The sequence below is a fragment of the Myotis myotis genome, unplaced genomic scaffold (genome assembly GCF_014108235.1).
Source record: "Myotis myotis isolate mMyoMyo1 unplaced genomic scaffold, mMyoMyo1.p scaffold_m19_p_1, whole genome shotgun sequence".
Lineage (NCBI taxonomy): Eukaryota > Metazoa > Chordata > Mammalia > Chiroptera > Vespertilionidae > Myotis > Myotis myotis.
Window position 1 is genome coordinate 34,108,517 of NW_023416313.1, and position 22,631 is coordinate 34,131,147.

At 38.3% G+C, this 22,631-nt stretch overlaps 1 protein-coding gene across 7 annotated transcripts in view; it reads left to right on the forward strand.

Moving 5' to 3' along the window:
• CEP135 (centrosomal protein 135) overlaps positions 1 to 22,631 on the forward strand; it is a 79,761-nt gene that overhangs the window by 3,197 nt on the left and 53,933 nt on the right. For 5 of the 7 annotated variants that reach the window (XM_036334600.1, XM_036334591.1, XM_036334621.1 and 2 more), the window contains exons 2-9: positions 1,674 to 1,831; positions 5,075 to 5,265; positions 6,452 to 6,619; positions 10,227 to 10,368; positions 13,437 to 13,521; positions 17,074 to 17,202; positions 18,778 to 18,993; positions 21,998 to 22,063. In XM_036334600.1, coding sequence (XP_036190493.1) covers positions 1,719 to 1,831; positions 5,075 to 5,265; positions 6,452 to 6,619; positions 10,227 to 10,368; positions 13,437 to 13,521; positions 17,074 to 17,202; positions 18,778 to 18,993; positions 21,998 to 22,063 — 1,110 coding nt within the window. In that variant the 5' untranslated portion in view covers positions 1,674 to 1,718. Of the gene's footprint in view, positions 1 to 1,673; positions 1,832 to 5,074; positions 5,266 to 6,451; positions 6,620 to 10,226; positions 10,369 to 13,419; positions 13,522 to 17,073; positions 17,203 to 18,777; positions 18,994 to 21,997; positions 22,064 to 22,631 lie in introns of those variants that run through there. The other 2 variants (XM_036334639.1, XM_036334648.1) reach the window with 2 other exon arrangements.

Below are 22,631 nucleotides of genomic sequence, written 5' to 3' on the forward strand. Positions count from 1 at the left end.
ACTTTTCATTGCCAGTCACAATTCAATGCAAAAAAGACTTTCTTTCATGCCGTTGAAACAGCATTTTACTTATGACTTTTCAGTTTTCCATTTGTCTTTCGTTCAGTTGACATGGCACCATTTTTCTTCCTTTAAAATCTTTCCCATTGCTTGTAAACGACTGGAAATTGTTTGCTGAGCAACATTCAATCTTTCTGCAAGTTGTTTTTGAGTTTGACATGCATCTCCATCCAATAATGCTTGAAATTGTTTGTCTTCAAACTTTTTCAGTTGACCTGGACGTTCTTTGTCTTTCACATCGAAATCATCACTTTTAAAGCATTTAAACCAGCGTTCACAAGTATCTTGAGATGGAGCATGTTCACCATAAGCTTCCCAGAGTAGACGATAACTTTCAGCAGCACTTTTCTTCAAAATAAAGTAATGAATTAAAACTTCCCGCAAATGCTCTTTTTTTGGCACGAAATTCGACGTTTTTTGTTTTTTTTTAAATATATATTTTATTGATTTTTTACAGAGAGGAAGGGAGAGAGATAGAGAGTTAGAAACATCGATGAGAGAGAAACATCGATTAGCTGCCTCCTGCACATCTCCCACTGGGGATGTGCCCGCAACCCACGTACATGCCCTTGACCGGAATCGAACCTGGGACCTTTCAGTCCGCAGGCCGATGCTCTATCCACTGAGCCAAACCGGTTTCGGCGAAATTCGACGTTTTTAAGCGTAAAAATATCTGATCTTAACACCTTCAGCAAATTTGACATACGAAGTTTTGAGCTTCCTGTCAATACAACAAAATAGCATACATATCAAATCACATATATATCAACATATGTCTAACTCCATCTATTGAAAAAAAGTCTTCATTATCAACTGGTATACCTGGCATTTCTCTGATAACTAATGGTCTTAATCACCTTTTCATGGGATTATTCCATTCAGATATCTTCTGCAAAGTGCCTATTAAACTCTAACCCATTCTTTTATAGGCTAAGTGTCTTTATTAAGAGTCAAACTGCAAGAGTTCTTTATATATTCCTTATAAAAATCCTTTTTAGATATTATGAATATTTTCTCCCACTTTGTTTGCCTTTTTGTTTTCTTCATGGAATATTTTAATGAGCAGACATTTTTAATTTGGTGAAGTACGGTTTTTCAAATTTTTCTTTTAGTGCTTTTTAAATAGTCTTCTCTAAGGATTTTCTTCCTACCTCTGGCTCAGGAAAATATTCTCTTTTTTTTTTTCTTCTAGAAGCTTTATTGATTTTCACTTTTTCACAGAGGTTTGAACAGATACTCATTTTTAAAAAATATTTTTTTATCGATTTCAGAGAGAAAAGGAGAGGGAGAGAGAATCATTGATTGACTGCATCTTGCATGCCCCATACTGGGGTTGATTCCACAACCTGAGCATATGTCCTGACCGGAATTGAACCATAACCTGGTTCATAGGTTGACGCTCAACCCTGAGCCACACAGCCTGGGCCAGATACTCATTTTAATGCAGCAACAAGAATATCATTAGCATTCTACTTAAATCAATCTAAATATTGCAGAAGTCTGCCTATCTAAAGAGGAAAAAGAATTGTTTCCAATTAAAAGGAATATTTTCTTATCATGAAACAATAATAGTAACTATAATAATATAATGATGTTTTACTCTTTTCTTTTAGGACTTTAATTTTTGGAAGTGAATAAAACTAGTTTTGGAAGACAAGATGACTACAGCTGCAGAAAGAAAGTATATTAATATTAGAAAAAGATTGGATCAGTTGGGATACCGCCAGACTCTGACAGTGGAGTGTTTACCCTTGGTAGAAAAACTTTTCAGGTAAAGATGAAAATACAGTTCTAAACCTGTATAATCCTTAATTTCATTTATTTGGTTTGATTGAACTTCACGCTACAGTACAGAAATGTGTAGATTTTTTAAAAGCCCTTAAATCATCCAAAGCACATCTATTTGTTGCAGATCCTGCTTCTCCATCATGAATTCAGGGTCTCCATATTGTAGAACTCCAGGAGTCACCATTCACACTATACCAGTGGTTCTCAACCTTCCTAATGCCACGACCCTTTAATACAGTTCCTCATGTTGTGGTGACCCCCAATTTCATTGTTACAAATTGAACATAATTAAAGCACAGTGATTAATCACAAAAACAGTATGTAATTATATATGTGTTTTCCTATGGTCTTAGGCGACCCCTGTGAAAGGGTCATTTGACCCCCAAAGGGGTTGCGACCCACAGGTTGAGAACCGCTGCACTATACTGTCTAAAGTAAACATTTTTGAGGGTTTTCCCTGTGGATAGAATTATAGACTTTTTAATGTGGTTTTCTGATATGATTGGGAGTTCTATGTCGGCCTCACTGGTCTTTACTATTACATTAATAATGTGGTCATTTCTTTAGCTGTTACATATTACCTTATATGTGGTAATTCTTTAGCTGTTATGTATTACCTTAACTGAAGGATCCTTTGTGATTTTCTTTTCCACATGAGGTCTATTACTGTGGTTTGAGCCTGGGGCAGGGAAATAGCTTTGGGAGCTTTTGCAGTAGGACAGTGATTTTCGATGGGTGTGCCATGGCATGCACACTGGTGTGCCACAAGAATTTTTAAGACAGGCAATACCTAACTATTTAGTCAGGGGGACTGATCTCTTTTCCCTTAGATTGTCAAATAAAAAAATGACAACAGCCAACACAAAAATAGTGTGAATAAATCAAAATTATGCCTTTTTGGTCAGGTCGGCAAAAAATACAGTGTTTTTATGGTGTGCCGCAGAATTTTAGTAATTAGTTATGTGTGCCATGCGATGACAGAGGTTGAAAATCACTGCAGAAGGACTATTAAGAGATGATGATGGAGAGAATGGATGAAAAATATTTTGTGGTCGTTAGTATGGCCTTCAAAACCCTTCCTCATCCAGCCCTGCAGCTTCATCTCCCATGTATTGAACCACTAGAAGCTCCCTAAACATGTACACTCTCAGCCATGGTCTCTCCATATGCTCTTCTATCTGCCTGTAAAGTCTCTCTCTCTCCTCTCTCTGTCACCTTGCCCTTGTGCTTAGTTAGCTATATATTTGCTGGACTCTATCATGTCTCTTACATGCCACCTTAGTTACTTATTATTACTGGAAACTTCCATTTGACTTAGCTTTAGAATTCAAACTCTATACCTAGGAGACCAGAGACTATACCTAAGACAGGCTGAATACATAATTGGCACTGAAGTATTTGTTGAGTTTATCACATCTATCTATAGTAATAAAAGGATAATATGCTAATTAGACCGGATGTCTTCCAGACATCATTCCGGACGTCCTTTCTGACAAAGCCAGTGCCAGGGGGAAGCCAGCCCAGGTGCCGGCTGCCTGCGGGCGGCCCGAGGGAAGCCAGCCTGGGTCCCAGGTGCCTGTCAATGGCTGGAGGAGGGAAGCCTATATCCGGAGGGAAGCCGGTGCTGGCAGCCAGGGGAAGGAAGGCCTACTCTTGCACAAATTTTCATGCATCGGGCCTCTAGTAGTAGTATAACTTTCTGACAAACTGTCAATAGAATATAAGCTCCATGACAGTGGGTTCTTTATTGCTTTCCCTGCTCAATAAGTATTGTTGGGAGTAAATATTCCACTAGTCTATGTTCTTTGAGGTAAGGAACTGAATCTTATTTATTGTGTACCTTGCACTTAGCATGTAGCAGGTATTCAATAAATATTTGCTGAAAAAACAAGTAAGTTTCACAGATTCCACAGGATCAGGTGACTAATTGGGCATGGGGGAATGAGCAAGAGGGGAGATTCAAAGATAATTCTAATTATGTGTATACTAGAGGCCCGGTGCATGAGTTCGTGCACCAGTGGGGTCCCTCATCCTGGTCTGTGGGGATCAGGCTGAACCAGCTCTCCAACATCCCCTGAGGGGTCCTGGATTGCGAGAGGGTGCAGGCCAGGCCGAGGGACCCCAACTGTGCATATACGGTTCAGGGAGGGACCACAGGAGGGCTCTAGGGTGTGTCCAGCCCATCTCCTCCGCTCCCAATCGGCTGGACTCCAGCAGCAAGGTAACCTACCGGTTGGAGCGTCTGACCCTGGTCAGTGCACATCATAGTGACTGGTCAAATGGTCGAATTAAGAATCAGACACTTAGTATATTAGGCTTTTATTAAATAGGACTAGAGACCTGATGCACGAAATTCGTGCAAGAGTAGACCTTCTTTCTCCCGGCTGCCAGCACCGGCTTCCCTTTGGCACCCGGGACCCGGGCTTCCCTCTGGCCGCTGGCAGGCACCCGGGACCCAGGCTTCCCTCACAGCCCCAGCTTCATCTGGTCTAATTAGCATATTATGCTTTTATTATTATAGATAATTTGTAACTTAATCTTGTGTTGAGAAATTTATTAATGCTTTATAGTACCTTGAAAGATTCCTAAGTGTTTGTTTTTATATTTGAATTCACTTGGCATTTAACATATTTAAGCTTTTTATAATTATACTAGAGGCCTGGGGATCCGTCAGTCCGGCCTGCCCCTTCTCACAGTCTGGGAGCCCTCAGGGGAGCGGGCCTAAGCCACAGTCTAGCCTCCCTCTGCTGGAGGCGACTGGCTGATCAGGGAAAGACACTGCTCTGATCACCCCCTCGCTGCTGCTGCCTCTGGCCTCCCTATGCAGGAGGCAATCCAGCGATCAGGGGAAGGCGACGCCCCTATCACGCCTCTGCTGCTGCCACTGCCAGCTATTAGGCTGCCTGAGCCTCAGCCTTCGCAGCCACTGCGGCTTGCCTGAGCCTCACCCGGCCCTCATTGCCTGAGCTTGGGGCCCTCACAGCAGCCATTGGCGGTTTGCCTGAGCCCGGGGCCAGCCCTGGGCAAACGGCAGCCGCCATCGCACCCCTGATGCTGCAAGTCCCTGCCCACCTGCACCTGCTGAGCACGCAGCCTGCTGATCGGTTATTAGTGTGACAGTGTCCTGACCAATTTGCATATTACCCTATTTTTAGATAGATTTTTAGTTATTAGAAAGTTAATAGAATGTTTCCTTGTATTTACATTTTCTATTCTTTAATTCTAGTGACCTGGTTCATACAACAGAAAGTCTTAGGAAATCAAAATTATCTGCTGTGAAAGCTGAAAAAGAAAGTGCCAATTTTGATTTTGTTTTGGAACCTTATAAACTTGAAAATGCAAAATTAAGCAGGGAAAATAATGAATTATACCTGGAATTAATGAAACTGAGAGAACAATCGGCCCAACACATTAAAGGTAAAATTTTGTGATTTTTTCTTTTAATGCCATATTTTTGCCCCCTTTCATTTTATTTGTAGGAAAGGCTAGTCTAATTTTAAAACTATTAATTAGACAATGTGGTGGTCCTCTTGTAACAGCTCTTGAAATTCTGTAGGGTTTGTTGAAGAGTTCCTGAGAGTAAAATAAATTTTCATTCCATATCTGTATTTGTCTATACTATAACTGGATTAAATTTTTACATTTACAATTGCTAGAGAAAAGGTTAACTGTTGGAACTGAGGGAATGCTCTTGAAACAACTTTTGTTTTTCCTATACTGAAATTAAGAGGATTAAAGTAAGTTAAAAGCAATATATCATTCTGATTCTTTAATACTCCGTTTTTGAGCTAGAAAGTACAATAAAATGATTTCAAAAGTACTAGGCAAAGAGTAATTATATGGCTCTATTACTATAAACCAGTGGTTCTCAATCTGTGGGTCGCGACCCCTTTGGCGGTCGAACGACCCTTTCACAGGGGTTGCCTAAGACCATCCTGCATATCAGATATTTACATTACGATTCATAACAGTAGCAACATTACAGTTATGAAGTAGCAACGAAAATAATTTTATGGTTGGGTCACAACATGAGGAACTGTATTTAAAGGGCCAGAAGGTTGAGAACCACTGCTATAAACTCTTACATTCACTTGAAAGCCCTGTCCAAAACCTGGCATGAATTTATAATTTCTTAGTTTGATATCCAATTTACAGGGTCAAAAGCCATGGTGACTATTACAGCAGAAGAAAAACATGATTCCCTCTTGTGCTTCATGACTTATTTGCAGTTTTGTTAATAGTAGAAAAGGTAGTAGGCTTTCAAACAAACCATGCGCAAGAATTAGGTAGAGCAGCCGTGGGCAAACTACGGCCCGGGGCCGGATCCGGCCCGTTTGAAATGAATAAAACTAAAAAAAAAAAAAAGACCGTACCCTTTTATGTAATGATGTTTACTTTGAATTTATATTAGTTCACACAAACACTCCATCCATGCTTTTGTTCCGGCCCTCCGGTCCAGTTTAAGAACCCATTGTGGCCCTGAGTCAAAAAGTTTGCCCACCCCTGAGGTAGAGCCTTTCAAATTGGGGACTATTTGTATTTTGTGAAGTGGAAGAACTTCGTAGATTTCTTGATCTGTAAAATAGTCTTTGAATCTTTTAAGAGTTGAAAACTACATTGAAGGAAAGTACACGTGAAACAGCTGATCTGAAATTTCTAAATAACCAGTATGTTCATAAACTCAAACTTTTGGAGAAAGAGAGCAAAGCTAAGAATGAAAAAATTCAGCAACTTCAAGAAAAGAATTTGCATGCTGTTGTACAGACTCCAGGTATATCAGTTCCTTCTCTAAACAATTTATATACATCTAATCTTTTAAAGATAGTTAAACTTTTAACTGAAATAGGACTTTAGGTTTTCATGCTTAGACTTTAGTATTTGAAAAGATATATTTGGATAGTCACATAAACTTTTTGATTTACTTCAGAATATCCAGGTAGTATTTCTTACATGTGCTTATAAACTTGTAATATCTTCTTAGCTGTAAGAAGTCTAACTTTAATGCCCAGAGTTTTATTTCCTTAATCTCTGTTTTAAATTCTCTTTCTTATTATTGTTATCCTATATAATAAAAGTCTAATATGCCGTCCAGTCGTCCGTTCAACCAATTAAAGCATAATATGCTAATGATATGCTAAGGCTGCTCAACTGCTCACTGTGACGTGCACTGACCACCAGGTAGGTTAGCTTGCTGCTGGGGTCTGGCTGATCGGGACTGAGCAAGATGGGCCAGACACACCCTGGAGCCCTCCCGCGGTCCGTTCCTCGCTGGCCAACCTCCCGCACCCCTCCCTGGCCCCGATTGTGTGCCAGTGGGGTCCCTCAGCCTGGCCTGTGCCCTCTCATTATCCGGGACCTTTCAGGGGATGTCGGAGAGCCGATTTCGGCTCGATCCCGCAGGCCAGGCTGAGGGACCCCACTGGTGCACGAATTCATGCACCAGGCCTCTAGTTTTAGTTATAAAAGTGACCCATACTTAAAAAATTTAGAAAATATATACTTTCTTAGTTTATTTTATTATTTTTACCTTTATGCTCAGTTCTTGAGCAAGAGAAAAGATGATGGGGCATACCAAGTTGATGGTTGTCCAGGCATAAGGTTGGTGGAAGAATGTCCTGTACTAATGATAAGGTCATTGAGATGTCTGAACCATGGGATCAAGATTATGGGAGTAAATGAGGCATAGAAAAGTGCAGGAGTATGAGACTAGGTAGAGTTTGAGAAATTAAAGAGCACGGGTGGACCATTAGTAACTTGGTCAGATGAAGATCATGATCAGAAGGGAGTTGAAGATCAAAAGCTAGTAAAGTTCTAAGTAGAGATAGAGTCCAAGCACAGTCATGTTGTTATGTACTTGAAACTAAGTGAAGAAACTCATGAGAGTTGACAGATTAGGAATTGAGAGGCTCGGGTGGGGAAGAATCAGTGGAGCTCAAGGTGGCAGGAAATGAGAGGCAGACTGAGCCAATGGCAGAAAATTGGGGAAAAGTGGGAAAGATCTCAGAAATAACTGGAAGATTGAGAAAAAAAGAGGATAATCTGGTTTTCTGAGAAAAGAATAGGTCAGATTCAAGAGAGATTAGGGATGTGATCTCTAGAATTTAGTAACTGAATATGGTAGACTTGGAAGGTAAGGGGAATGCTCAGATTTCTGTTTCAAGTGACTCAGTGGGTGGATAATGGTACTATTTCTCAAGCTAGGGAATGTGGGAGGTAGGGGCAGAAATCCACTTTTGGATATGTTGAGGGTGTTACATGGGACAATTATGTTGAGATTTCCAGTACACAGTAGGGTATGTAGATCTGTTCTTAGAAGTGTGATCCCAGATGGAGATTCAAGTTGGGAGTCATTGGAGTATCTTAGAAATTAAAGCTGTGGAATTATCTAGTGAGATTGTGTAGTTTGGGAAGAGAGGAGAACCAAAGACAGACTCTAGAGAAGTTCTTATTTAAGGCACTTAGGGAAGAAGAAGGTTGTGAAAGAAATTGAGGAGCAATCAAGAAAGGAAATCAGTAGATACAGGAAGAAGAAAATGGTTTGTCTTGTTTAGGTGTGTAACTACAAGCAGGTTGTTTAAATACTTTTGACTCAGTTGCTTCATTCTCAGAACGAGAGATATAAGAGAATACCAAATTTGTTAGGATTCTCAGAAAGACAAAGTTGTGTTTTCATGAGGATCAGTGAGTTTTTAAGTACATGTATAATCTTAGCTAGATGCTGAAAAAGATAAGTTATCCATGTGGTTTGCACTAAAATAGGATATCATCATATCTATTAAAAGAGAAACATGCAAATTGACCACACCTCCACTACGCCCCCACAAGCCATGCCCACCAGCCAATCAGAGCGACTATGCAAATTAACCCAACTAAGATGGCAGCCAGCAGCCACAGAGCTGGAGCCAGCAGGAGGCTTGGGTTGCCCCAGTGATGGAGGAAGCCAGGCTTCCCGCCGGCCCTGGCCGGCCATTGCCTCCGCTCAAGGCTACAAAATTTCAATTATAGAAGACAGATAAATCCCAGATACCTGCTTCCAGCCCACCTGGCCTCCACTCACAGAGGTGCTGAAAAAAAAAAAGAAAGAAAGAAAGGAGAGTCTGGGAGCTTGGGTCGCTGCGGGGGGCCTTGGCCAGCCTGCAAACAGCCATCAGCCCCTCACCCAGGCTGGCCAGGCACCCCAGCGGGGACCCCCACCCTGAAGGGGCTGTGGTCAGCCTGCAAACAGCCTTCAACCCCTCACCCAGACTGGCCAGGCACCCCAGCGGGACCCCCACCCTGATCTGGGACACCCTTCAGGGCAAACCAGCCGGCTCCCACCCATGCACCAGGCCTCTATCCTATATAATAAAAGGGTAATATGCAAACTGACCCTAACAGCAGAACGACTGGGAATGACTGGTCACTATGACACACTGACCACCAGGGGGCAGATGCTCAATGTAGGAGGTGCCCCCTGGTGGTCATTGCGCTCCCACAGGGGGAGCTCTGCTCAGCCACAAGCCAGGCTAATGGCTGCCAGCACAGCGGTGGTGGCGGGAGCCTCTCCCACCTTCTTTGCAGCGCTAAGGATGTCCGACTGCAGCTTAGGCCTGCTCCCCACTGGCAAGTGGACATCCCCTGAGGGCTCCCGGGCTGCCAGAGGGATGTCTGACTGCCAGCTTAGGCCCGATCCTCTGGGGAGCGGGCCTAAGCCAGCAGGTGGACATCCCCTGAGGGGTCCCAGACTGTGAAAGGGCACAGGCCAGGCTCAGGGGAACCCCCACCCGCAAGTGCACAAATTTTTGTGCGCTGGGCCTCTAGTATTTAATCATAAAAAGAAATTACTTCTATTTTTAAAGATAAGTAGTAAAACATTCCCTACTAATTCAGGTTACAGCATGATTTTATATTACAGTTGACATTCCATTATATACTAATTTTACTACTTAAAATTTCAGTTTTCTGCTCTTTTGGCATTGCTTAATAAGCATGTGTATTAAGGCAGTTCTCACTGTCTTAAACTCCATGTTTGACAGGTTTCTGTTGGTGGTAACTTCTTGAGCTCACAGTAATAAATGCCACAAGACACACTTAAGTTTTAATATTGCCAATATCTGGTCCCCATTTACTGAAGGAATAGATTAAATCTGGGCACACATGCCAAGCGTGCAGAATATAAAACTTGTTTTATAACCATATCTGTTGAGGTTGTCAGGAAGGCATCATTTAAAGATCAGGGTGGGTATTTATACATGGTGGAGAAAATGTTTTATCCATATATATGATGTGCTAGAGACATACTGTATAACAAAAAGGCCAACCTTCTGGAATATTTAATTCTAAGACAGTGGTTTGTTTGTTTTTAATTTTTTTTTGAAATATACATTTGTTATCTTTAGGCGGCAAGAAAAGAAGTATTGCTTTTAGACGCCAGCGAATGCAAATTGACCAACCAGTCCCTCCCTCTGAAGTCAGTTCCTATCCAGTTCCTCAGCCAGATGACCCTTACATTGCAGACCTCCTACAAGTGGCTGATAACAGGTGCATTAAATAATTTCTTGTTGGCTTTAGTTAATTGACCACTTAACTGTAAATTTTTTGACAGTGGGGCTTTTGTCTCATTAACTATTGTATCTCCAGTGCCTAGCCCAGAGCTTTGCACAAGCACTCAGTAAATACTTTCTGAATGTATTCTGAATATAGAATTTTTTTATTTGTTTTGTACCTTTGATTTCAGATAGATCATATGCCTGCTGTTTCTGTCCATATTTGCTTTAAAACTGTTTAGTGCCATTTAGAATCTATTTCAGTAGAGTTGCTTTGACATTTGGTTTCATCAACCAAAGTAAAGTTACTTCAGATTTATGTCAAATGCTGATGGACATGGATAGATTTGTAATTGGCTTTGAAATTCTTGCTTCAAAATTCTTGCTTCATGATTCTTTAGTTCTATATGTTTGCATTTGCTTAAATTGGAATTAGGTGTACATTTCGTTTTAACTAAGCTTTCTAGGAAAGGCACGATGTAAGTGTTCTAACGATGTAAAAATGAGTAAGAAGGGGGTTGCTGCTTTTGAGAAGCTCACAATCTGGCAGTGAAGATGAGACAAGAGAAATACACAAAATGCCATTAAGAAAATTATGGGGCCTGGCTGGTGTGGCTTAGTGATTGAGCATTGACCTACAAACCAGGAGGTCACACACATGCCTGGGTTGTGGGCTCGGTCCCCAGTGGGGGCATGCAGGAGGCAGCCAATTGATGATTCTCTCTCATCCTTAATGTTTCTCTCCCTCTCCTCTCTCATCCTTCTCTCTGAAAGCAATAAAAACTTTTTTTTTTTTTTAAGAAAATTATGAGTGGTTCAAAGGAGCAAGAGAGCACTAGTTGACAGCTTCTATGGTCATAGCTGGAGAAACATATTAAAATATGGAATAAACCAATAGAAATAGTGCAGATAACTTTTATTTATTTTTTATTATTTTAGCCTTCTCCAAGGATATGTTTATTGATTTTAAAGAGGGACGAAGGGAGAGAGAAAGACAGAAACATATCAATATGAGAGAGAAACAACAATCGGTTGCCTCCCATATGTGCCCTGGCCAGGGATTGACCTGCAACCTAGGTATGTGCCCTGACCGGGAATCGAACCCACAACCTTATGGTGTACGGGATGCACTCCAGTCAACTGACACCTGGCCAGGGCTAGTGCTGATTACTTTTAATTTCGTGGATTATGCAGAGACTATGGGACAGTTTTTCCATTTTATTAATATCAATATAACAACCTAGAAAGGTAACTGTGGTTAAGGTACTCAATTAGGATCTCTTAGCTCAGTTATTTTCACACAATGTTATGTACCTGTATTTATACAGTTATCTGACCTTAATTGTGAAATATTTTGTGTGATTAGTTAGAGTTATAATCTAGGGCTTCTTAAACAATGTTAGTATTATTTAAGGAGGGTTTCTGACTTTACCTTTCTCTTTATCATTTTTCTTTTCTATTAAACCATCATAGGTGGCATTAGTCTCTTGATTATCTTGTTTTAATTTGCACATGCAAATTGTGTTTGCATTCAGTCATTTGTGCATTTTTTGAGTGCAGTTGCATATGTACTCTTCTCCTAAGCCTAGATGAGTAGAAAATGTGGTTCCAGTAATAGCAGGGATGAGTTGTGTCCAGCCTTACTCACTCCACCCCATGGATACTCTTTCTTAAAGCAGACCTGGTTTCAGGATTTATCTTTCCAGTAGGAGTGTAGTTGTTTCATTTATATATTAATTAGAGGCCCGGTGCATGAAATTCATGCGGGGGGGGGGGGGGGGGAGGCGTCCCTCAGCCCGGCTTGCGCCCTCTCGCAGTCCGGGAGCCCCACAATCGATCACCCCAAAGAGGTAGGCCCTGCCCATCCAGTTGGGGCTCTGTGATGAATCACCCCCACAGAAGTAGGCCCTGCCCACCCGCTGCAGCCTGCCCGTCAGTGGCCTGGGCCTCCCTCTTTGGGGCGATCACGGAGCCCCCCAGTTGATTGCCCCACCGGCTGGAGGCCTGGGCCTCCCTCTGCGGGGCGATCATGAGGCAATGATGGGGCCTCCTAACCAATCACATTGCACCACCTTGGCTGGTCTGATGCCAGTGGGTGTCATAGTGTGGTCATCCGAAGGGTTGTGCCGCTATTCAGATGGTCGTTCTGCTATTTGGCCGTTCGGTCGATTTGTATATTACACTTTATTATTATAGATGCTTGGAAAGGCTGGATGTAGTACAAATACATTTGGGCAATTGTATAATTCAGGTGATTTGGACAAATGTTGATTCTGTTAGAATTAATAGGTTCCAGAAAAGAGTGGCTTTTTTATTTTTTTGCTGTAATTACTTAGGAAATTGTAATATACAGTGGGGCTTTGACTTACGAGTTTAATTTGTTCCTTGACGGAGCTCGTAACTCAAATTACTCGTATGTCAAATCAACAGTGAACGAGTGAGACACGTGATGCTGGGCTGATGTTGTGGTGTTCACTGTGACGTTCGCTGCGCCAACTAGCTGTGGGGTATCTGAAGCTGGCTCGTAACCCGAATTTTAGCTCGCAACTCAAAGCAAAAAATCGGCCAAGAGACGGCTCGTATTTCGAAAAACTCGTTAGTCGGGCCACTCATAAGTCAAGGCCCCACTGTATATCAATATTTTTCTTCTCTCCAGGATTATAAGATAGTTTATTAGAAAATACAGGATCAGTTAGGATCTGAAAACCTGTTTAAGGCCCTTATTTCACTTAAATTATGAGTTTTGGACTTTACCCTCAATTTCCTGAACCTAAGAATTAGCAGCAGCATCTCAAAGAGTTGTCCTAAGGATCAAAATGCAATAGTAGGTCTTTTATTGCATAATGTATCTGAATTTCAAATTATTTACCACTCAGTTCTTTATCATTCTTACAAGATTAACTCTGAAAGATGATATATTCCATTTATGCATAACACAACACTTCATAATTCATTGAGAAACAAAAAGTAGAGAGTTTATAAAAGAATGTGCCTAGTTTCATTTCTTGTTATTTTGTATTTCTTAACAAAAGTATATTGGCATTAGTTATGAATGTGTTTCAGAATTCAGGAACTTCAACAGGAAGTCCATCAGTTACAAGAAAAATTAGCAATGATGGAAAGTGGACTGAGAGATTACAACAAGCAGGTAAGATTTTTATTTATTTATATGGTAGGGATTGAGAGCATATACTTTTATTATAAATATATTTGGGTTGTATTAGATATTAATGATAATTGAGTTTTTATACGGTTTTGATATTTTTCATCAATTTGTTAATAGCTGGAGTGGGTTAGATGGTTTTAGAGCAATTCTACTCCATTTCACTTCATTATGCATTTAGGTGAATAGTAGTTTTTTGTTTTGTTATTTTGTTTTTCTTTTAGGTGAATCATCAATTTCCCCAAATGTAATTTTATGACCATGTTACTATTTTCATCTCAGGAGATAGTTTTTTAAAGTATGCTATGCTTTTTAATGATCTTTTAATTTGTTTTTTTACTTTAAACATACAGATTTTGTCATTTTGAACATGTCTCTTTGAAAGTTATTCTTCTATTACCATATATTTTGTGTGTTTTTTCTACAAGTAATAGTATCTCATAAAACAGTTTTCTGAAGAAGTGGGGGAGTTATTATGGAGTTAGATCATGACCATACAACTTTTGTTCTTTCATACTTCCTGTTGGTGTCTTGACTAAATTCTGATTTAGGTAATTACAGACTTTCTTCCTTAATATGCTTACTGAAGTTTAAATTGGGTAACACTTTTTTAATTTTCGGCATTTTTTGGAGTGATGTGACCTGTACATGCAAATATAGATTTAATTTGTGTTGTTATAACTCTTACTTTCATAAAGTACTTTGAAGAGTATGTGGATTAAAATGGAGTTTAAAGAAAAGGGATTATAGTAATGTCAGACAAAAAACTTACTTTACGGGAGATGTTGAAAATATCAAGTATGCGCATGAGTTGAATATTATTGATATTTTTCAACCTATAATCACATTTTCATTATGTTTTTTCAAAGTACTTTATAAACATAAACCCACTAGTCTTTACCATCTCTGTGAGTTAGCTGAGGTATTTGGAGAAAATAGCCTAACCATACTGATGGAAACCACCAGTTTATTGTGGTTATCAATCTTAGCTTGCCTTATTATTATTTTTTTTTTGCTTGAGTTTTGTTTTTCTCAGCATATATTCTAAATTTTGCTGTTCTCTCAAACTCTTTGCACAACCTATAATCCTCCTCACTATATCACCGTGTTTCAACTTCCTATATCTACTAGTAACTTTAAAATTAGCAGCATTCATACTCAGGCTCTCAAGACTTCATGCACGTAGAATAATGTTCTTCCAGTTTAAGGGTTAGTCTGTCTCCCTGTTTTTGGTCCCATTTCCTCTCTTTTCCTTAAGACCTTGCTTTAACTGATTATTTTTTCTTTATCAAACACTTATATGACCACTTTATAATTATTAATTTTTTAAGCGTCTTAATAGTCATATGAGCCCTAACCAGTTTGGCTCAGTGGATAGAGCGTCGGCCTGCTGACTGAAGGGTGCCAAGTTCGATTCTGGTCAAGGGCATGTACCTTGGTTGCGGGCACATCCCCAGTAGGGGGTGTTCAGGAGGCAGCTAATCGATGTTTCTCTCTCATCGATGTTTCTAACTCTCTATCCCTCTCCCTTCCTCTCTGTAAAAATAGTCATATGAGAAGGTGCTATGATAGTCATCACTACCATCCCTTGAAAAAATCTTTTAACTATTCTCCATCTTGCTAATGCCTTACTCTTCTCCCTCATGTAAACTTCTCTAAAGCATCTTACTCTTCTATGTCCACTTCTTTACTTCCTGCTCACTCTTTAACCTGTTGCAGTCTGGCTTCTGCCCCCCATCGCATAAATTGGTCTGCTTAATGACACCAGTGACATTGCTAGATCCAAAGGACACTTTTAGTCTTTATTTCCTTGACCCACTCTGTAGTATTTGCATTATTGATAATTTCTCGTTGAAACTCTTCTATGACTTCATTTTGTTTTTAACCTCTTAATAATTTTTTCTTTGCTTTTTTTCCTCTGCCCATTCCCTGAAATATTACTGTTTTCCAGGATTCTGTCTTTGACCCCTTCTCCTGTCCCTGTATGTTTTCTCAGATGGTCTCATGTTGATTTAAAATATTGTCTGTATGTTGATGACACCCCCAAATTCTTTCAGGCTTGAACCTCTCTTCTGAGCTCCAGACCCATATACCCAACTTAACACTGGGCATTGCCAGTTGGATAAAGACTCTTCATACTCACATGCCTGGTCCTGAACTTATTATTTGCCTCAAATCTCTTTTTCCTCCTATGTTTCCTACTTTGGTTGGTAGCCTCACCATCTGCCCAAGTCAACATTCTGTAGTCTTTCTAGATCATGTTTTGTTCCCTTCACATACCACTCATCAAGTTTTATCAGTTCTCCTGCCTAAGTACTCCTTAAACTTATTTGTTCTGATCTACCCTATTCCACTTCTTTATTTTAGACCTTAATTATCTCTCATCCATTCTTATAGTAGGTTTCTCTGCCTCTGGCTTTACTGCTTTATTCTTATCAAATTCAGCCTTTAGTCCAGAGTAATCTTTCTCCTTGGCTAAGTATTCAATATTTATCATAATTAGTTCCTGCCTAATTCTTTGGACTCATCTCCAGTCATTAGTTTTCTTGTATATTACAGTCCAGTCACACTGAGCCATTTCTACTCCCTCCAACCTACTATGTTGTTTTATGCTTCTGTGTCACTGACTGGAACATACACTCCTCCTCTTCATAGCATCATTTATTATTACCATTTGAGCATATTTATTTCATAAGACCTGCTCTAATTTCTATAGGTATATGCATATCATGAAGAATAAATAAATTTATTCCCTTAACTACTTTGGAGCAATATACCTATTTCCTTTATTCTACCATTAAACAACAAATTCCACAGCAATTAATTGGTTCACTTGCTAGTGTTCCTTGTAAAGCTGCATTCCTGAAAGTCAGGGACCATGTTTTATTTATCTTTCTATACCTAGAACTGTGTTCAAAAATGGGTGAATTGAATGCTTAGTTTTTAATTTTTTTTTAAACCAATGCTTGAAAGTGTGTGGGTTTTTCCAGATTCTTGCATGTAAGTGTGAATTCATAATTAATAGTAATCATTTTTTATTATAAATTTGTTTTCTAAATGATAGATAATTAATTAAATTCACACAAGGTTCCTATCCTTTTTGATACTGAGTTTCAGTAGCAATTCATTTTTATTTGTGTTTTATATTCATTTGTTTATTCTACATTATTCCACCAGGCACTGAAGTAGTTCAGACTGAGTTTCACTGCTCAACAATTTCCTTTTATATAAACACTGCCTAATTTTAGAGAAGAATAAACACCAAAAACTCAATTAGGAAGAATCTATTCAATAGAAATATTTACGAAAGCTATGTTGACAATTCTTATGTTGACATTATCTGTGTTTTTTGTTTTTGCTCTGCATATATGTATTTCATATCTCATAAAGTGTGGGTACATATATGAATGTTATTCTCTTTTACACACTGTTCATCATAAGAAAAATGGAAATATAGCCAAATAAATGTTTATTCAGTGTTAATTATTTTGGTTCAAAACAAGATTTTTAAAAATGATGTCATGACTTTGTCTTCAGATTGAATTAAGAGAAAGAGAGATAGAACGACTGTCCAGTGCATTGGATGGTGGCTGCTCCTCTGATATCCTCTCTCTGGAGACTAAAAATAAAACCAATGAAAAGATTATTGCTCATTTAAATATTCAGGTAATGACTTTTATCATTATTTTACTGAGTGTATAAATTCCTAACTATTTATAATGGTCCACAGGTTTGTAGAAGTGACAGTATTGTTCACTGAAGTATTATTTACAGTGGGAAATTTTTGATAGAGCCAGAGTATTCAGATAAAGAGGGAAGCTATTGAAAAATCATATTTGTAAAGAATATTTAATGAGGCAGGAATATATATACACCATAATGTTAAGTATTTAAAAGAAGAGAATAAACTGTAGATATAATGTGATCTTTAATTTGCTTTTAAAAACTGTATATATGAACTCAGAGAGGGAAAACATTGGAAGAAAAGAAACCAAAATATACTAACAGTTTATCTTTGTGTAATGGGATAGTCTCCTTTATGATACTCTTTATTTTAAAAAATTTTATGACTATATATTTCTTTTATGATGTAGAAAAGAGGATTAAAAAATAAGTACCAAGATTAAACTTGGGTTTTTAACTACCTATCTCGTGGATTCACTGTCATGCATTAGACCTGAAAGTGAAAGAACAAGTCCATAAAGCATGACTCTTGACCTTTAGAAATTTAGACATATCAGTGCTGCCTGGGATGAACCAGAATAGAGTAAGGCACTGATATCAGCAGTAGCTCTTGAGTAATGCTCTTCAGTACACATATTTTTTATGAGCCATGTATGTAACGTAAAATTTTCTAGTAGCCAGATTAAAAAAGTAAAAAGAAACAGGTGAAATTGATTTTAAAAATGTATCTAAATGATTCTAAAATATTTTTTTCAATCTCCAATTCATGTTGTAAGATATAATTGAGGTATTGTACATTCTCTTTATTTTTGTGTGCTGTCTTTGAAATCTTGTGTGTATTTTACATTCATAGCACATCTCAGTTTGGACTAGCCACATTGAAAGTGCCCAGTAGCCACATGTGGATGCTGATGGCCATTACATTGGATAGCACAGTCTAGAGTAATATTATCATCTTAGTTATATTCTCATCATAGTTTTAGAACTAGATGTTGGAAAAATGGTCACACAAATATTTTACTTGTCCTTCCATGCTTGAAATTCTAAAGCCAATGACTATATATATTTTTATTAAGCCACACATTATCAGTTTTGCAATTCAAAATAAAATGTTTGTGAAATCTAAAGCCAATGACTATATATATATATGTTTTTTTAAAAATATATTTTATTTATTTTTTACAGAGAGGTAGGGAGAGGGATAGAGAGTTAGACACATCGATGAGAGAGAAACATCGATCAGCTGCCTCCTGCACGCCTTCTACTGGGGATGTGCCCACAACCAAGGTACATGCCCTTGACTGGAATCGAACCTGGGACCCTTGAGTCCGCAGGCCGACACTCTATCCACTGAGCCAAACCAGTCAGGGCTATATATATTTTTATTAAGCCACACATTATCAGTTTTGCAATTCAAAATAAAATGTTTGTAACATAGTTGTGGTTTTAAGTTTTGTATTTTAAAAATATAGTATTTTTTGAAATATAATTTTGAAAGTTTAGTGTTTAGGATAATTTTTCATTTCATATTTTTTATAAATTACAAATTCAATGTAGGTTGACTTTCTTCAGCAAGCTAATAAAGACCTGGAGAAGCATATTCAAGACCTTATGGAAACCAAGGAGACAGTGACTACTGAAGTTGTTAATTTAAGTAACAAAAATGAAAAACTTTGCCAAGAATTAACTGAAATAGACCAGTTAGCACAGCAGTTGGAAAGACATAAAGAAGAAGTGCTCGAGACTGCAGATAAAGAACTTGGGGAAGCAAAGGTATGTCTACGCTGTGGGAGTGTTTTTTAATTCTCCTAGAACAGTGGTCGGCAAACTCATTAGTCAACAGAGCCAAATATCAACAGTACAACGATTGAAATTTCTTTTGAGAGCCAAATTTTTTAAACTTAAACTATATAGGTAGGTACATTCAACTTTAAATTCACAGTTTTCGTCTTCTGTTTTTCTTTGCTGCTGCTTTGTAGCTATCTCAAACAGGGCACCTAAAAAATGTTTCATTTTATAATAATAAAGCCACCAACACAAAAGAATTACAATTCTTAAATTGATGACAAAAATACCTATAGGATTTGCAGCTGGTTGGAAAAATACAGGTAACTTTATGCTTCAAGTAGGTACTTTTGTCACCTGCGCGCGATTTGCGGAAGCAACTAGCACTAACCACTGCACATGAGACTACTGACTGGCTCACTCAACTCATGCATGAATCGCGCGCGCCTCCCCCGCGCTGCGAATCCTGCTGCCTGCCTGTGTGCGTCTCTGGTCACCCGACCGACCGACTGACCGACACCCTCCACTTCTAACGCCACTTCCTCAAAATAGACTCGCCCAGGCCGAAAACCGACTTCTGCGCATGGGCACGAAGTTTCAATCGCACTGTACGTGCGCGCCCACACGTGGTATTTTATGGAAGAGCCACACTCAAGGGGCCAAAGAGCCGCATGTGGCTCGCGAGCCACAGTTTGCTGACCACTGTCCTAGAATATATGAGCTTATGCCCTTTTGATATCTGATTCAGTTCTTTTAATTGGTTTGTTTTGTAATTCATGTTTTTCTAAAGTGTTGTTTATACTCTCTCAAAGCTTGCACTTGTTCTAGTTGTTTGTGTTTCTGAAGCACACCTGTATCTAAGGTAGTTCTTTAGACTCTGTCCTATTTTTCTTCAAGATTTCCATCTTTCCTTTTATCTCTGCATTGTGAGTGAACACCAGAAGTTTGTCATCTTTGTCATTTTGTGCTCATAAAACCTTTAAAGGTTTTAAAAAAAACACACTATTTTTGTTCTTGCACATTTTTAAGTTGGTAGGTAATATTTTTCATCTTTAAATTTAAATAGACGCAAAGGATGTAATTTCATCTGTTGTAAATATTGATCTCTTAAAATAAAACTGTCACGTCATTCTTTTAAAGTCGCTGGTAGAATCCAAATAAACCTTTCTTGAAATCCTTGCAGAATTTTATCCTGTGCTTTAATATCTTTTTATGATCACTCCTTCAAATGTCTTTGCAATAAAAAAAATAGATAATGGACCTGATCGGTTTGACTCAGTGGATAGAGCGTTGGCCTGGGGAATGAAGGGTCCTGGGTTCAATTCCGGTCAAGGGCATGTACCTTGGTTGCAGGCACATCCCCAGTAGGCGGTGTGCAGGAGGCAGCTAATCGATGTTTCTCTCTCATCAATGTTTCTGACTCTCTGTCCCTCTCCCTTTCTCTCTGTAAAAAAATCAATAAAGTATATTTATTAAAAAAAGATTATTTAAAAAAAATACATAATGTGAAATACTTTATTTTTTAAAATGTCCTGTAACTATGCAGTTAACATTTTCCTCTCAATAGTGTTATCATTACACTTACTAGTAACCAGTGGATCAGTGTGAAAATTTTGATAATACTTATTAAATATTAAGTAAAACTACTAAAATTTTACTGGAAGACATCTCTTAATAATATATAATGGGAGAAAATAGTGCCTAAGGTTTTGGCCAGCCCCAACTTTTCAGATTATCTTTTTGTCTAGTGCTTCAAAAGTTTTTCATATCTTGAGAAAGTGGGACATTAGATGTCTGCCTTTATTTTGAAAAAGTGGGAGATACTCAGTTGTAAGAGTGAAGGTTGGGAAGGAGAACTCACATGACCTAGATCACAAGCAGGTTCTCGGGTAAATAAAATTTAAGAAGGACTGTACGAAGAGAACAAGAACCCAGATATTGATTCCTGAAAACCATTTGCATATGACAGTTTTACGTAATATTTGGAAGTCTTCATGTTATCTCAGTAATGGATATAAGCTAGTTTGAAGACCATCACTACTGTACATTGCTGAATTAAGTTTATACAGTGTCACCTCCACTAATTAATGGAATAGAAGGACACTGCCTCAAAGTAAAAAAGGCCTTATATGAAAAGCCCACAGTTAACATTACACCCAGTGGTGAAAGAATGAAAGCTTTTTCTCTAAGATCAGAAACAAGGTAAGCATGCCCATTCTTACCACTTCTGTGCAACATAGTACTGGAAATCCTAGCCAGAGCACTTAGGTAAGAAAAAGAAATAAAAGGCATTACATGGGAAAGAAAGAAGTAAAATTATGTTTCCAGATGACATAATCATATATGTCAAAAACCCTAATGATTTCACACACACAAACAAAAATCACAGAACTAATAAGCAAATCCAGCAAAGTTGCAGGGTACAAAAGCAGCACACAAAAATCAGGTGAGTTTCGATACACGAATAATTAAAATCCAAAAAGGAAATGAATAATCCCATTTACAATGGCATAAAAAAGAATAAAATACTTAGGAATAAACTTAACCAACAAAGTGAAAGACATGTACACTAAAAACTATAAAATATTGCTGAAAGGAATTAAAGAAAACAGTTGCAGTTCCAGGTTGGTAGTAGCAGGTGGGGAGAAAGCAAATAGGATAGGAAAATCAGGAAATGAGAATCCCATAAGATGAATTCTAAAAACTAGGGTTCAAGGAAAGTCTTACAAGTATATAAGCACAAAAAGATTTTCAAGTGACCCTCTTGTTTCAGCTGTTACAAATAGGTCCCTGTATTCAAGATGCCAAGAAATTAAAGAGAAGCCTCAACTATGCCTCCTCTTCATTGAAATTGAGGTTGAGGGCTAAAGCCTCAGATTAGACTGATGAGAGGGAGCATGAACTACTTGGAAAATGGCCTTATTTGTAATGTGACCTAGTGCTAAGTATTCCTGATTTTTAAGTATTTACCTAATAGGCTTTTTATTCCTAGGAAGAGATTAAAAGAAATATTTCTGAAATGCGGAATCTTGAAGAAACAATGGCAAAACTTCAACTGGTAAGTACTTTAATATTTAATTGTCAGAATTTTTGGTAAGAACATTTTTATGCTTATTTTACATATATTTTAACTTAGATATAATTTACAGATTTAATATTCACTCTTTTAAGCGTATGATTTAGTGGTTTTAGTATAGTCACTAAGTAATGCAGACATCACTACTGTCTAATAACAGGGCATTTTCCTCTATTCAGCCCCTAAAACTAATAATCTACTTTTCTGTTTCTTTAGATTTGCCTATCCTGGACAGTTTATATAAATGGAACCATATACTAGTCATATGTGGCCTTTTGTGCCTGGCTTCTTTTATTTAGCACAATGTTTTCAAGTACATGCTTGTAGCATGTATCTGGTGCTTCCTTTTTATGGCTGAGTAATATTCCATTTGTATGGATACGTTTAGTTTGATTTATATTTTATAATTCCTTAATTTAGTATACGGTAGTTGGCAAGTTAAATTCAAATAGTGAAATCTGTTAGGAATTTTATATTCTTTTAAATGTTTCTTGACTTGTCAGTTTATAAATACTAAAACTAGAAATTGATAATTACTTGATAACATTGT